The following is a 15595-nucleotide window of genomic DNA, read 5'->3' as shown; positions in this document are numbered from 1 at the left end:
TACATTTTTACCGTGTTGAGAGTTGTTTAATTGCGTAACGATAAATCAACCATCGCCCGAAACTCAATCAGAGAGAGAGACAGAGAGATAGTTAACACTACCTACACGAAACTATGAGGTTATCATCATCTTCCTCCTTCTTTCGCGCTGTCCTCGTCAGTGGCACTCATCATCATCAGCAGCAGTCAAAGACAAAAATGTTTGTGATCATGTTATTTTTGCTGGTATCGATTTTACCAATTGTTGATTTATTGAAAACATCATCGTCGGGTAAGTCTTAGCTCTCATAGGGGTTTATCACTATAGCTGCAACTTCCAGCCTTCCACCTCTAACCACCCATCATCTGTCATCTTTACTCCGTCCCTGGGCACCCCCTTAGTCTGAATACCAGTCGTTGTTACGGTTCCCAGGGGCGGATCCAGGGGGATGGGTAGACAGTATTGGAAGGAAATTTAAGGGCACCTTTCTGATCTTAGGGCACACCCAGTATCCAGGTCAATGCGAGCGCCGAAGGCGCGAAGTCCTTAGAGGGGGTCTGGGGGTCCACCCCCAGAAAATTTTGAAAATATGGTACCATTTAAAGGCTTTTAGAGGGCTTCTAGAGGCTAGCAGAGCAATCCAGAATAAACGAATTCGAGACAAGATTTCAACAGATGCGGATAAAAAATGAAGCTGGCGAACCAATGAAAGAATGGTTGTCACCAACTTCGCCTAGTGCCCCTATCATCTTTAAAAGTGCCCCTTAACAATTATACAGAATACGGCTAAGTGCCCCTTCATTGTTAACAATCGGCAAAAATTGCCTCGTCTTCACATTTATCCTCATGTCGTGTGCCATCTTCCAAACCAAAAGTGCCCCTAAAATTTTAAAAATTAGGCAAAAAAGTGCCCTTTTCTTCAACATTTTCCACGTATAGTGCCCTCTTCTAAAGTACGAGTGCCCCTTTAGCCCTCCCTGAAAAGGCAAGGACAAGGTGCCCTCATCTAAAGCATGAGTGCCCCTTGCAAAAGGAAAGTGCCATTTTTAATTTATCATGATTAAAGGCTTTACAAATATGATTATCTCTCCTCACTTTCTCGGCAGCAGTATATACAGATTAATTTTATAATTATGCCCGGATTACGGACACGGAATTAGCGGTTGCTGAAATAATGCCGTCAAAAATATTGTCGGTGAAATTTCGAAGGGCACTTAAAAATTCTAGACAGTATTGGGCAATACGGCTAATACGGTCTGGATCCGCCCCTGGTTCCGTACAACGTCTGACGCTGAAGTATCATATAGAGGTTAACTCTAACTGTTAATTGCAATGCAACAACTGATTTTAGTGTCAAATCAAACCTTTGTAGGCCTACTAAAATAAATAAATTAGTTACCTTGTTGACTTTGAAAACTTGTTTTATAATGAATTTTTTGATGATTTAAATCGCGAACGGGATAATTTATTGATTTGATTTGAATTGAATTGATTGCCACTATCGGGATTTCCAATACGGACTAAATTAATAAATGTGAAAATTCAATATGTCTCTCTGAAATTACTCTAAATGTTATTTTTTGTTGATAAAACGCATTAATTTTGGTTAATTTTAACCTGAATAATTTGAAACAAGAATAATATCTGCATTGGCACCAAGTTTAAGTTCGAATCCGTATTTTACACTCCCATCGTGCACCACGAAAAGCCGCCATATTTGTTATGTTGCTTCACTTCAACTGTTTTTTGAGGCGACTAGTCAAAAGTTTTGAGCTACTACGATCGTCAAAAGCTACTTAGGATTACAAATTTATGCACAATCAATAGTTAACTTCCATCTGATTACAGAACAGTCAGTTTGAGGTAAGTTGATGGTGTTTTAAGGGGTGAAATAGACGCTCAAAGCCTCGTCCCTCAAAATGAGGGAAGTAAATTAACCTTATATGAGCACTTTCGCCCTAGACGTTGTTTCAGGAACAACGGCTAGGTACTAGACTACCCCCCCCCCCCTGTCCCTGTAGTCTTCACGATTGGATATTTTCACAAACCACAACGTAAAAGCCCATCCGATTATAAAAAGCTTACCACCAACAATTAGGTAACTAACTACCTGTCCCTGGTGACAAGTAACATTCAAGCAGTTGATATTTAAGTGATTAAAGTTGACATGGTTGAAAACCATTTAAAAATGGTCTAAGTCTAAGTCAGTACGCTAGGTCTTGGGCCTAGTCAGTACCCGGTCTGTGGTTAAGTTTCAAGATCAGACATTTTCACAAACCACATATTGGTATTTAAGCCCATCCGATTTTAAAAAGCTTACCTCTAATCATTAGGTAACTAACTGTTTCTAAGTATGTACATGCCTGTTGAAAACCTGTTATCGCTGGTTTGCAGTTATATTTTGGGTTTCTATTTTTATTTCAGCGCCTTCAACCGTTGTAACAGAAGGGAACGACTTAACCACGCCTACACCGTCATCACCTGTCAATCATTCCATCTCATCCAGTACAATAAGCTCCGCCCCACTTACTGCTGCTCAACCATCCAATCCGTCCGTCAACGAAACCGTTGCTACGACAACGATACATCCTAACGCTACGAGCACTTCCGACGCGTCGGAGACCGTGTCGGATACAACCATTCCGGCTGTTGTCACGGATACTACAACAATAGCTAGTGAACCGACTGTTAACGAAACAGTAACGACACAGTCGGTCGCACCGACCCATCAATCCAGTTCAACAACTACAACAACAGCGGCGCCCTCTACTCAGAAACCTCGCGCCAATCAGGGAAAATGTGATCCAATAGTTTTACCAAATGGTTCAATTATTCCTTCAAGTGCGTCGAAAAAACCTCAAGTACCGGGTACTTCTGTCATGTAAGTGAAATTCATTCTCATTTACTGCAACATTCTTACATAATTATTTCTAGTAAGAGTAGTAAGAGTTGGATAAGCTCCTTATATCAATTTGGTCTTTACATCGGGACTATGGTTTTGAGGTTTAACTCAAAACTTTGAAAATGAGATGTCCATTTCTAGGTAGATATTTTGCCTCTTGAGTGGGGGATAACCCTAGTAATCGTAAACACGATGCGAGGCCTGTTATTACTTCAAAATAGACTGTCGTTGTGTAAATTATAACATTTCTAAATGATTTCAGATTGAAATGTAATATGAATCTGAAATTGACGCCGAACTACTCAATTTTACGCTGCACATCAAAAGGTCAATGGGATCAACCGCTTCCTAAATGTCAACGTAAGTTTCACCGGAAACATCCCCTCCCGTATAGGCCCTATAGCCATCCTCCCTCGGCAGGGATTCGAAACTTGATGATGACATCGCGAGACTCGACGAAGACATGAAACTGATTAGACCCAGTGCTTAATAAGTTGTGCACGCAGAATAAACGCGATGTCATAATCAGCCTCATTTTATTCTTATAGCCCAGATTATTCTTTTTATATCAATCTACCTGATACAGACTGGTATACACGCAGCTGAATAGATTCACTGTTCATTCAAGTTCGATGTATGAAATTTGATTTGTGAATTATTTTCAGCGTTAGTCGCCGAGTGCCGCTCGAATACGACGGGGGTCGATTACCACGGTTACCGAATGCGTACCGAGGAGACGTTCTCAACCTGTTTACGCTGGGACGAACTGCCGAAAAATATCTCGTACGCTGCAACCCGATTTCCGGAAAGCAACGTTACTTTAGCCGAGAACTATTGCCGTAATCCCGACCCGAAAAACTTCCCGCACGGACCGTGGTGTTATACGGCTGGTTACGAAATCGAATACTGTGGTATACCGTACTGTGAACCGTGTAAGTATTTAACATAATAGAGAACTTGACAGTGGTTCATTCATAGATAGCTGCATAGCTGGGTTCAGGCTGTGTATAGCTGGATTCAGGCTGTAGATAGCTATATAGCTGGGTTCAGGCTGTAGATAGCTGTATAGCTGGATTCAGGCAGTAGATAGCTGTATAGCTGGATTCAGGCTGTAGATAGCTGTATAGCTGGATTCAGGCAGTAGATAGCTGTATAGCTGGATTCAGGCTGTAGATAGCTGTATAGCTGGGTTCAGGCTGTAGATAGCTGTATAGCTGGATTCAGGCAGTAGATAGCTGTATAGCTGGATTCAGGCAGTAGATAGCTGTATAGCTGGGTTCAGGCTGTAGATAGCTGTATAGCTGGATTCAGGCAGTAGATAGCTGTATAGCTGGATTCAGGCTGTAGATAGCTGTATAGCTGGGTTCAGGCTGTAGATAGCTGTATAGCTGGATTCAGGCTGTAGATAGCTGTATAGCTGGATTCAGTCTGTAGATAGCTGTATAGCTGGATTCCGGCTGTAGATAGCCGAATAGCTGGGTTCAGGCTGTAGATAGCTGTATAACTGGATTCAGGCTGTAGATAGCTGTATTAATCAGTTTATTGTCATTCATTTTATAGCTGAAGAATGTCTGGTGAATGAAGATGGAGTCGGTTACCGCGGAACCCGCAGTTATACGAAAAGCGGCATCAAATGTCAGCGTTGGAGTCAACAAACGCCGCAGAAACACGGGTACACGAAGGATTATCTATTCCCGGATTTGACTATTTGGGACGCTGCGGACTATTGTCGCAACCCGGTTCCGCATCTGGAACAAGCGGGTAAAACTCATCACGCGCCGTGGTGTTTCACAATGGATTCGAATCATCGAATGGAAGAATGTGATATACCTCGCTGTAAAAGTACGTATTCATTTCGATACTAAGTCGTTTTTTTTTTTTTTTTTTACGGCAAACTCAAAATTTCAATTGCAATTTGAAGCTTTTAAGATGCGTTTCTCAAGTAGAACTCAGGATTTTGTGGGGAAGTGCTTCGATACTAAAGGCGTTTTTTACGGCAAACTCAAAATTTCAAATTTGAAGCGTTTAAGATGCGTTTCTCAAGTAGAACTCAGGATCTTGTGGGGAAGTGCTTCGATACTAAAGGCATTTTTTACGGCAAACTCAAAATTTCAAATTTGAAGCGTTTAAGATGCGTTTCTCAAGTAGAACTCAGGATCTTGTGGGGAAGTGCTTCGATACTAAAGGCGTTTTTTACGGCAAACTCAAAATTTCAAATTTGATGTGTTTCTCAAGTAAAACTCAGGATCTTTTGGGGAAGTGCATTCACAACCCCCGTGGGTGCGGGCCTGTTAGCTTGTGTCCGATTAACCCGAAACATATACCAGCCTTTATATGAAACATGGAGATAATTGATTGAAGTTACAAAATTTCCCAGTTAAATGCAAAACCAAATATCAAGACATTGATGCAATTTCATGTATTATGGAATTTGATTTGATCTTATTTTTAAGTGTTCAATATTTAAAACGAACAACATCCATTGCCATTTTCACCCTGAGTCTTGTATATCAGTCACATCTCCCACCCTTTGAGCTATACAGTACTCGGTGCTCGGGAGTCATGTCGAATCGAGTCTAGTTAATTGTGAGTTGGTGTAAAAGTGCGATGATTTCAATTTCTCAACTTTTTGATATTTTTCTGTTTTAGAAATCGGTGGTGAACATTGTGTTAAAACGAAACGTGGAATTGAATATCGAGGTCATGAACACTTCACGATGGGAAGGTTTGTTTGTTTGTAGGGTCGGGGAATGACGTGCTAAAAATATCAATAGGTTGATTGATAATAATAAGTCTTTGTACCGACAATGTCCATTTATTAATGGATGAGACCTGTTTTGCTGGGATATTTAGTTTACCCGATAGGGTACATACCTTATTAATGTCTTATAAACAGATTCCCAAAAATCGCGTACAACATCTGGATATCCAATATTGTTCAAGTTCTGTTCCAATTAGATTGATTGGCAAAAGAGGATTTTCTCTCTCTTATTCAACTCGATTAAAACGGACTCTTTGTAAACCCCTCTTATCGCTACAGAACTGGAATAATATCGGATATTCAGTTGTTGTCCGTGATTTTTGGCATTCTGTTAACACCTAAATGAGGTATGTACCCCAAAAAGTTAGTGAATTACCTCAGAAAAACAGGTCTCATCCATTAATAAATGGACACTAGTAGACAAAAACCACCAAAAAAATCTGTATTCACAAGGAAAAAAATGATCGGTTATTTTTCAGGCAATACGAATGTCAACGTTGGGATTCGCAATTTCCTCATAAGCACAATTTTACGCACGCGTCTATGTTTGCGGACAGCACCGTATCGGAGGCTCAGAACTACTGTCGTAATCCCGATCATCAGGAAGCCGGGCCTTGGTGCTTCACGACGGATCCTAGAAAACGATTCGCCTTCTGTCAAATTCCGTTCTGTCCGAGCAAAGGTAAAATCTACTCTAGGAAAGAAATCATTCCCAGTATATTTATACGGCCAAAATAGTGATAGTAGACTCCGATGTTGAAAATGTGGATAGAAATTCCGAGAGTCACTAGTATCATTCTTAAGAGTATGCGCTATCGTCAGACAAATCTGCTGATTCAATTCAATATCTATTGCTACAATGTCGTTTTGATTTGTTGAAATCGGCCCGAAAAATACTTGACTATCTTATTCACTATAGCTGGTCTATTTAAATTGGTCGCTTTGATTGCCAGTTAAAGGGTTTTGAAAATTGGCAAATTTATGCGTACCTACTGATTGAATGATCCCTATGCAGAAATCAAAAATATTTTTGAGTAGAGAATTACGATTAGCATTTCGTTCTCTCCCACTTACTACTTGGATCAACTATACGTTCACATCCCTATTACGTGGGCCTCTAGTTAATTATAATATGTGAATTATTTCAGTGCCGAAGAATTGGACGGATACGTTCTCGCGGTGCAGTACGTGGGTCGGTGCGTACATGATCGGCAGTAAATCGAAACATTTCGTGTTCACCGTTAAAAATGTCAACAAACCATCTTCTGTGTACGGTGTTTGGAACGATGGTGAAAATACTATTTATTTAATGGGTAAGTTTATGCGGTTAGTCATCTGTTGTCTGTACCTGTCCTTCTTTGCCATTCACGCGCTAAAGCAGTCACTATTCACGACAGAGTAGGATTTAGACATTGCTTGTCTATCAAATGATGAGTCGAAAAGTAATTATAATGCAAAGCACTATTGATAAATGAATTATTATTATTATTATCATTATTATTGTAAACTATTGCACTATCAAAGAGTTGTCCTAGTCGAAGGATACTGGAGTTAATAAGTAATTTTGACAACAGCTTTTGCCGTAATGGTGAAGAGAACTGTTGAACTTACACATTGATATTGAATGATGATAATCAGGATTCACTCAATGAATTGCAGATCTATAAATTATGATTCCATATTTAAAAGGTCGCATTGGAAACAACGGAAAGCTGATTTTTACGATACAAGGCGGAAAAAACAAGATGCAAGAGAAATATTTCAAGGTCGGGTGGAGCGTGCATGGTAACCTAGTTAAAGATGGTTACTATAGTAACGTGTGGGAATATCAAGGTATCGTGAAGTCGGATATTCCCGGATTCTCACATCTTACACTTTCTCAAAGTAAGTCAATTGCGAATTAATCCGTATTTAAGATTACATCATATTTAGCCTTCAGTTTTGATACTGATTTTCTCAATACAGTCGAAGACTGTATCAATGCAACCCGTTTTAATACCCGTACAAATGCAACCAAACATTAATTAAATACAGTGCAAATTTCCATGCAACGTCGTATTTTTTTCGGTCCTGTCGTTGCTACTGTATTAGACTGTATTTCAACCCATTCAATAATTAATTAACCAATTTTGATTTATTCAATTTTTCCTTACAGAAATTTCTGGTTAGTATTGCATGTATGTTATATGTATCTACAGTGCTTAACTTTTTGTGTCCGTCCAGTTTTATATATGGCACGGATCCGGGGGTTCTTTTAAGGCCTGGTATAAGACCCTTAAACGTTGCCTGTTTCTGTCTGAAAACTTTTTACTGCCTGATTAGATGCAATCTTATTTATATCTCTAGCAAATTTGGTGGGAGGGTAATGTCAGGTCTTCTTCTTGGAGATGCTTTAAAATGCATCTAACCCTTGCATCCACGGCTTTTGAAAGCGATGCCTTGCTTATACGCCTACAAATATGCCTTTTCAATGATAGAAAGTGCTCTTTAATGTTTCCTAATACATTCACAAAAGGCCTTGGATCCAACTGTACATTTTTGTTCAAAATATGTCATAAAATTCATGTTTTTGTTTAGTTCTGAAACACATTTGATGTTCTTCGAAGTGTTTCAGAAGTTATTAATACACATATCACTGGTAGAATGCATTTCGCGGTGTTACATGCATGAACCGAGGTGTCAACTACATAGTTAGATAGGTTTCCCCGTGTAAACAGCATGTCTGTACTACACTGTGTGATAGAAAACAAGTTGTTGTCCGTCACTTTCGGTCTCGGTTACTAATTAAATGTGTATCAAATATAGATGTTAACATGCGTTACCTGTCACTCAAAATGTTTTTTTTTTCACACACGAGTGAACTTGAATGGAATCTGAAGTATGGTAAAATTCTAAATGTTTCAACATCTGAAGAGTCATTCGTAAACTCGATCTGTAAAACGAAAATAGTCACAATAAACCGCATATCATTCTACGAGAGAAATTCCACAATGAATTCAGCCATAACAAGAAACTTGAATAGATGAGAATATATTTGCGCAACGTTTCGGCTAAAGACTACCGTATTAGCCATCATGGATGTACTGATGGTTAATAGTCTTAAGCCGAATCGTTGCGCAAATAAATATATATATATACTCTTCTATCGAAGTTTCTCGTTTTGGCTTCGTTATTGTGGGATTTCTGTCGTTATCATCTTTTCACGGATATTGTGTATCTTCTCGTCTCATCGTACTTGATTCAAGTTTACGATTATTAGAAATTAACATGAAACGGTTTATTTTTAAATTGCCGATTGTTCATTTATCCTTCATTAACGACAGTGTGGTTGGCAAAGTTAAGATTTTGCCATAATTCAAAATTCAAACTCACCGATGTATTGAAATATTTTGACCGGAGTGACCGCGTAATGTGAGTTTAAACATCCTTTCATTTGTAATGAAAGTCACGTTGTTACATTCCTCCTTGCGATCACGATTCACTACAACATTGTTTCGTGAAACACAATATCCCATTCTGTCTCTCATTTCTTTTATATGTTTGTATCATTTTTCTGTCCTAGGCCTACACGTATTTCTTAGTTCTTTTTGTCGTCTTTACACTCCGTTTCATAATTGGTCAACTCTCAAAAAACTACAATGCATATTATACACTATAGATATATAGGCATTAAATTAATACTAATGTAAATTCCATTCAAGGGATCCGGGATTTTCAACGCATAAAGAATTAGTCTCAATTTAATGCATTCTGACCATTTCCTAATTCTAAAGTTACTTTCAAAAGTGGCTTTGAAAAACTGAAAATAAATAATAAGAAAGCACCCGAAGCACCCCTCCTGGATCTATGCCTGCCATTTATACCTGCATACCCCAGTATAGGTCACTATTTCAAATAACTTCGAAGTCCTCCTATATCACTTCTACCTTCTCAGTTTCATACGTTGTTTTGAAAACAGCTTTTCGCGGAGAAAATCATTCTATAATCGATATCTCTTAATATTTTCAGATTGTAGCAGTGATGATTTGAGTGCGTCGACGGCGATGCAGCGTCGAACTCTGATGATATCTATCGGTATTCTCGTACCTGTCGTTATTATATCGAGCATCGGTTCATTGTTGTACTGGTTCAAGAAGAATGATTGGTTCCCGTTCCGCGCGCGTACTCAAGGTCGTCGCTACACCAGTTTTCAAAATCCGCTCTACGCCTCCTGAAATTCGGAAATACCGGTTGTTTTCTACAACCAATGAGAACGCAGTAAACCTTCTGGAGAGTCGAAGTTCCTCGTAACGCCATCATTGGGACCATTCGTAGCGTTGTAGCGAAATTAGTGTTATAAAGTGCGGTGCAGGGTTTCTACTGTTCCTGAAAATCCTGGAAGAATTAAGAAAATTAGTAGACATTTTTCAAACGTTTGGAAAAGTTTGAAATGTTAAGTTAAGTGTCTAAAGCTATGAATGTGGTCCGGATAATTCTCCTTGTAGTTTTAGTATTTGTTTTCTGCCTTTGTGAGGAAATCAAAAACTGCTAATGAGCACTGGCATCAAGCAGGATGGTGTTACAACGAACTTCGACTTCAGTTTGGTTTTTTGCAGGTTTATACTTTTATATATGCGGCAAGGTTTACTGTTTTTAGATGAGCCAAATAGAAATTCATGAGTGATATAAAGAAATCTCACATCATCGACTCATTTAAATTTTCTACCTTTTGCCAAACTTTCCTAGATATATATTGCAGCGAGATTGTCACAAATTTGGAATGTTTATATTTTGTTTTCTTTTTATATAGTTAGCATGAGTTTTTGGGCCGAATTTAAATCACGCCAAAAAACAAAACTTCTTGGGGAACCGGGCCTTGGTAGAACAGAGATCATTTCGGGGACAGTTGGCTAACGTGCCGTCCTTTGTACACCCAAAAATACCAATTTTCAACTGCCACTATTCCAGATAATCATATATAAGCATCAATTAAACTTTAGGCGGTGATGAATTGATTTTTTTTCCACAATGTTAGTGCACATACTTGATGAATAGGCCCCGAGACCATTGTCCTTCCTCGATGCAGAATTTTTAGGCAATAGAAAATTTTCCGTGAATCTCAAAACTTTTTTACTTTTGTAAGACGTGTTATGAAGTGCAATGTTTAACGGTTCATGTTGTATATAGTTGTGCGGAAAGTTCTTTCCGATAGAACAAAATAATGTGAAAATACCTTGGAATTTTGCAAATGTTCAATGATCTCTTCTGGGGAATCAGTCGAATCCTGAGGTATTGTGTATATTCTCCTGTATAATCATAGTTCAAAGTCATTAACACATTTGTTGCCACAGCGTTTCTACTACAGTAAACCTCGCTTAAGTCGGACATGTTTGCATTGGAAAAATTGGTCCGAGGAAAGGATAGGAAAATAAAATGCAAAGTGAGGTTTACTGAAGTAGGTTACAAAGCTATTACATAGTCAGCCATTGTTCAAAATTAATCATTGCCATTGAGAATAAAGCAGTTTGTTTACATTGCCAGCCATAGAGCATCTACATCCACACATCTACATCTGTTACGTTGCAGAAATCCAATAAGGCATCAACAGCAACGGTAGAGAGAGAGGGACTGAAATTTAGATGGTGGTAGCGCCGACGCGCGATTTAAAGGCGTCGACGGTTTCTGCTGAAACTTGATGATTGTCTAGGTGGTTCCAATCGATAATTGTTCTCGGAAAGAAGGAATGTCTGAATTGGTCCGTTTGACAGAACTGGACCTGGAAACACTTACAGTTGTTTGTGACGAAACGCTCAGTACGATTGTCGGTTTCAAAGTCTTAGAGGTAGCTTGCTAGCCTGACTCTGCGCTTATTTGGCCGGATTGGCTTTAAATACTGGTTAGCTGGCATAGCTGGTACTCTTCTGGCTGGCAATCTTGGTCTCAGTTTTCAGAGTGTAAATATCAAACTATGTATAAGAAGGATCAGCTACGATATATCTCTTAGTTGGCAGCGAACGTGTTGATACTTATTCACTGTCGAATTCTATATATGTAGAAACCATAACGAAACCATTTTGTAAGAACGACTCGCACGTATATTCAGGGTTTTGTAAAAGGGATTCTATTATATTGTTGGGTCCGGTTACTAAAGAGTTGTGTAAACTTTTTCTGCTGATATTAACGAATGTGTTCGAGTTTACTACGTGATGTAGCCTGCCGCAGACCATTCAAGATAATACGTTAGCCGTGTACGTATCGTTGTGAGTTTTTGGTTGAGGCGACGATCTTCTCTGGAACTGGTGCGTTCAAGCGAAGGGATGAATGACGTTTATATCGTTCAATTATAAATCGAATGTCTCTTCTGAATTCACCGTGGATCAGTTTCTTACGTATGATATCGGAACAGGTTTAGCCATCTGATTTAGCTGCTAATAATGCTGGTTATTTATTAGGGATGGGGGTTTAGAATTGGCTATCGTGGATTTTCCTGATGTTGAAATATTAACATATACAATGTTTTTTGTTCCCTGTTTTACGATGGTAGTTAAACTGAAGAGTTTTCTGCGCTGTGTTTCTTGAGTAATAGAATTAGGTTAAAAGATCATCAACATTCTAAAATACATGTAATTCCAAATTTGTCAGTGCTGTTACAGCTGTCTATGTACCTTTGATTTGTTTTTGCCTATTCTCAAGGCCGACGATACCTGTCAAGTGTGTTACAAGTTTGGCTTGATGTTTATGTTAAGATGTTAAGATCGTGTGTTGACTAGAGGATATAGGGGTTCCCTGGGTGTAAAACTGAGGGTGGATAACCCGCGGTTGAGTGCACTTACTGGACAACCATAATGGCAATTTTGCAATCTAGGCTTTTTATCTATACATGTTTACCATATGTATTATAATTAGATACTGAATCCTATTCATGTATGGCAGCACTGATGTTTTCTTCTGAACGGGAGCAGCTTTATTTCATGCGCCAGCAAACTTTTAGTTTAGAATATTTATACTTGTGGCAGCGCTTGACAGTCGGTCGTACTGTTTCTTCAGTTAATCGACATGTATCATTCAATTGTGCTTTAATAATCATATTTAAACTCCTGGATTATGATATGTATAATAATCTCATTTGAACAGTGATCTTTCTAGTAATAATGCCGCCTCTGCTTGGAGATTTACTATAAATCACGAATCTCATCACACGTACTTAAAAAAATATTTTTTACCAACTAGTAATATGCCGTTATCTAAAACATAGCTCTTATTCAGAAGCTTTATTTAACTCGGAACAAATTTTCTATTGAAAAAGTGTTTTATCAAGTGTTTTTTTGCCAATATGCCGGAGTGCGATCCATAGAGAGCGTACCGTACGCATGGCTCCAGTGAAAAAAGTGATTGTTTCATTATAGCGTTCAGATTATCAAATAAAATATACCATACGAAAATAGAATGAATAGCGTTTTTCTTATCTTCTTCTTCGATATTTTCGGTGTGTGTGTGTGGCCTCAGCGCGGAAACAAGCATTTTTGAAGCCGATGTCATCATCGGGTTACTGAGTCCGGAGTTCAGAATCGGGAAACTAGCGTGAACTAGGAGTAGTAACGGGTAACTAGCGTGAATTAGGAGTAGTAGCGGGTAACTAGCGTGAACTAGGGGTAGTAGCGGGTAACTAGCGTGAACTAGGGGTAGTAGCGATTACCGTGAATATCCAACCTTGCCACAACTTTAGACATCAGACAATCGACAAAGGTCATAATCTACAATAGATCTACTATATATTTTTCAATGCAGGATTGAGTATTGTAACTTTCTACATTTATTCTAATTATGAATAGCATTTTTTGAAATTCAGCGCCAGTATTGTATAAGGAATGCCGAAGAAGCTCTTCTTGCAGAGACAGGGATAATTCCCGAACAGTAAGATAACGCTGGTTCTATATGCGACACAGTGCGCTGTGGAACATTGGGATTTCTTCGCTTCTTTATAAATCAGCCTTTCACACTCACAAAAATGGATGTTTTCGATACCACTGGAAAAAATCATATTTTTGACCCCTGTGAAGCTGGCTCCCGGTTCCCGGTTCCCGATTCGGCTCCCGATTCAAAAACATTTTGAATCAGGAGCCGAACCGGTAGCCGGCTACTGGTTCCCGGTTCCCGATTCGGCTCCCGATTCAAAATGTTTTTGAATCGGGAACCGGGAACCGGGAGCCAGCTTCACAGGGGTTATTTTTTGTTCATATTTCAATTTTTTTTCCACTAGACGAAAACGTTAAAGAATGAATATATAATTACAGTTTTTGACTGTTATGCAAAAAACCATAGACAAAAAGCACGAGTGATTTTCACATGAAAAAAGTATTTGATTTTTATCCACGTGCACAAGCAAAACGTCGTTAGTTCACGCATTGCAAAAACGAGGAATTAATTTTTTCATCTTACCTTTTCTTACAATGAACACACTTATCGTGTTTCAGGCAGGCGTCATCCAAATCGTCAGCAGGTTTTAAACATTGTCTAAAAATATACATGTTAGAATTTATGCATATTTCAATTTTCAAGATTCTAGCTCCAAGGATAGAATCTAAAGAACTTGTCGCATCCCAAACGGTGTACTTAGATGTCCAAGAATGCGATATTAGAAACACTCCGACATTGAAATGCACTTACTTTCCTAAACGAAAGAGGGAACTCCAAAAATTGAGTCGCATAAGTCCCCTTGGACGCACCCTCTGATATTGCATGTTAAAAGCATTTTAAGTGCTGGTGGAACTAGATGCAAAAGAACTGAGGAATATATAGTAAAGGCTTTGATTCAAGACCACTTTCGGACTTGTTGCACTTCTATCATGACAAACAATTACTTTTTAAGTGGGGAAAAAGAAAAATGATTTGGCCACAACCAAAATTGAAGTGAAAAGCATTCGGTATATAACCTGCATTGCTGTTCAGAATCAGAGCAGCTACAACAGCCGTCTGACGAGTCACCCTCTATCAAACCCGAGTTACTGGCTCCACACCAGTTCTTATAATCAGCCAAATCGGAGAGACTCGACAATCCGTGAACATCTACAACAACAACAACAAAAAAACCGAACATCGATTATCGTAGACATAAGACAAACATGGGGCACTTGAAATGTAGGGGCACTTGAATCTTTGATAATGACATAACCAATATGTATTGAAAACCCATCTAATCGAAGATTAGAATGCGTCACAATATCCGTAATGTAAGAACGAAGGATATCAAACACCAGAAATATTTCTAATTTCTAAATAAACTTTTTAGATTCGTTCTTACATTGTGGTACTCATGAAGACTAGAATGGGTGTAAGATTCACCATTGTAGGATTCAAAGGTTTATAATAAGGGATTTTTCCTAAATGAAACAATAGTTCAATAATAGTTTGATAGTGTCACCTACAGGTGTCTGTTTCACCACTCGGGCGTTTGATAAAGGACAAACACTACAGTTGTAGTTGACATTAACATTAATCACATGATTGTTTTTTAGATAGGATTTTATCCTCCGACAGATGCTCGGAATTTATCGAGAACAAATTCTATTGTCATTTTGATTAAGCAGCGTTCCACCTGATGATGGCTGAGGTAACCGAAACTTTGTGACCTCAATAAATTTATTGATTTGTAAATTTATCTTCTTGTGGGACATTCCAACCTGGGCGAATCCAACCTGACCGCTGAGTAATACTTGTATACAAATACTTGTAAACATTTTCCCTTTTCTACTTTTGGGATATAGAGACGACTAAATGTTCCATTTCTCGTTTTTCGGAATTGATTGACGACTGACGACTGAATGCGCCCAAAATTATCTGCCTCGTCTTGTAAAAATGTGCAATTTTTTCTACTTTTGGGATTTACAGGGACGACTAAAAACGTGAAAATAACAAAGGACACTAAATGTTCGCGGCTGTAGCACGTGACTACGGTTCTACCGCCTGCGTCCGCC

General features: G+C 38.7%; 1 protein-coding gene across 1 annotated transcript; it reads left to right on the top strand.

Moving 5' to 3' along the window:
* LOC141911006 (uncharacterized) lies at positions 1-13055 on the top strand. Its single transcript, XM_074801942.1, has 10 exons — positions 1-270; positions 2404-2860; positions 3144-3241; positions 3547-3813; positions 4442-4723; positions 5531-5606; positions 6122-6324; positions 6791-6955; positions 7332-7526; positions 9651-13055. Exons 1-10 carry the CDS (start codon positions 114-116, stop codon positions 9854-9856), a joined length of 2106 nt encoding a protein of 701 aa, XP_074658043.1. The 5' UTR covers positions 1-113; the 3' UTR covers positions 9857-13055.
* Positions 13056-15595: the final 2540 nt, after the last annotated feature.

Source organism: Tubulanus polymorphus, chromosome 9 (assembly GCF_964204645.1).
Source record: "Tubulanus polymorphus chromosome 9, tnTubPoly1.2, whole genome shotgun sequence".
In the NCBI taxonomy this organism is placed as follows: domain Eukaryota; kingdom Metazoa; phylum Nemertea; class Palaeonemertea; order Tubulaniformes; family Tubulanidae; genus Tubulanus; species Tubulanus polymorphus.
The sequence above is the reverse complement of the archived record's forward strand: the minus strand, read 5'-3'. Positions and strand labels throughout refer to the sequence as shown.

Coding starts and splice junctions, on each gene's coding strand:
- LOC141911006 (XM_074801942.1), top strand. CDS start 114: ATGAGGTTATCATCATCTTCCTCCTTCTTTCGCGCTGTCCTCGTCAGT. Junction 2,861..3,143: donor GTACCGGGTACTTCTGTCAT/GTAAGTGAAATT, acceptor AAATGATTTCAG/ATTGAAATGTAATATGAATC. Junction 5,607..6,121: donor GAACACTTCACGATGGGAAG/GTTTGTTTGTTT, acceptor GTTATTTTTCAG/GCAATACGAATGTCAACGTT.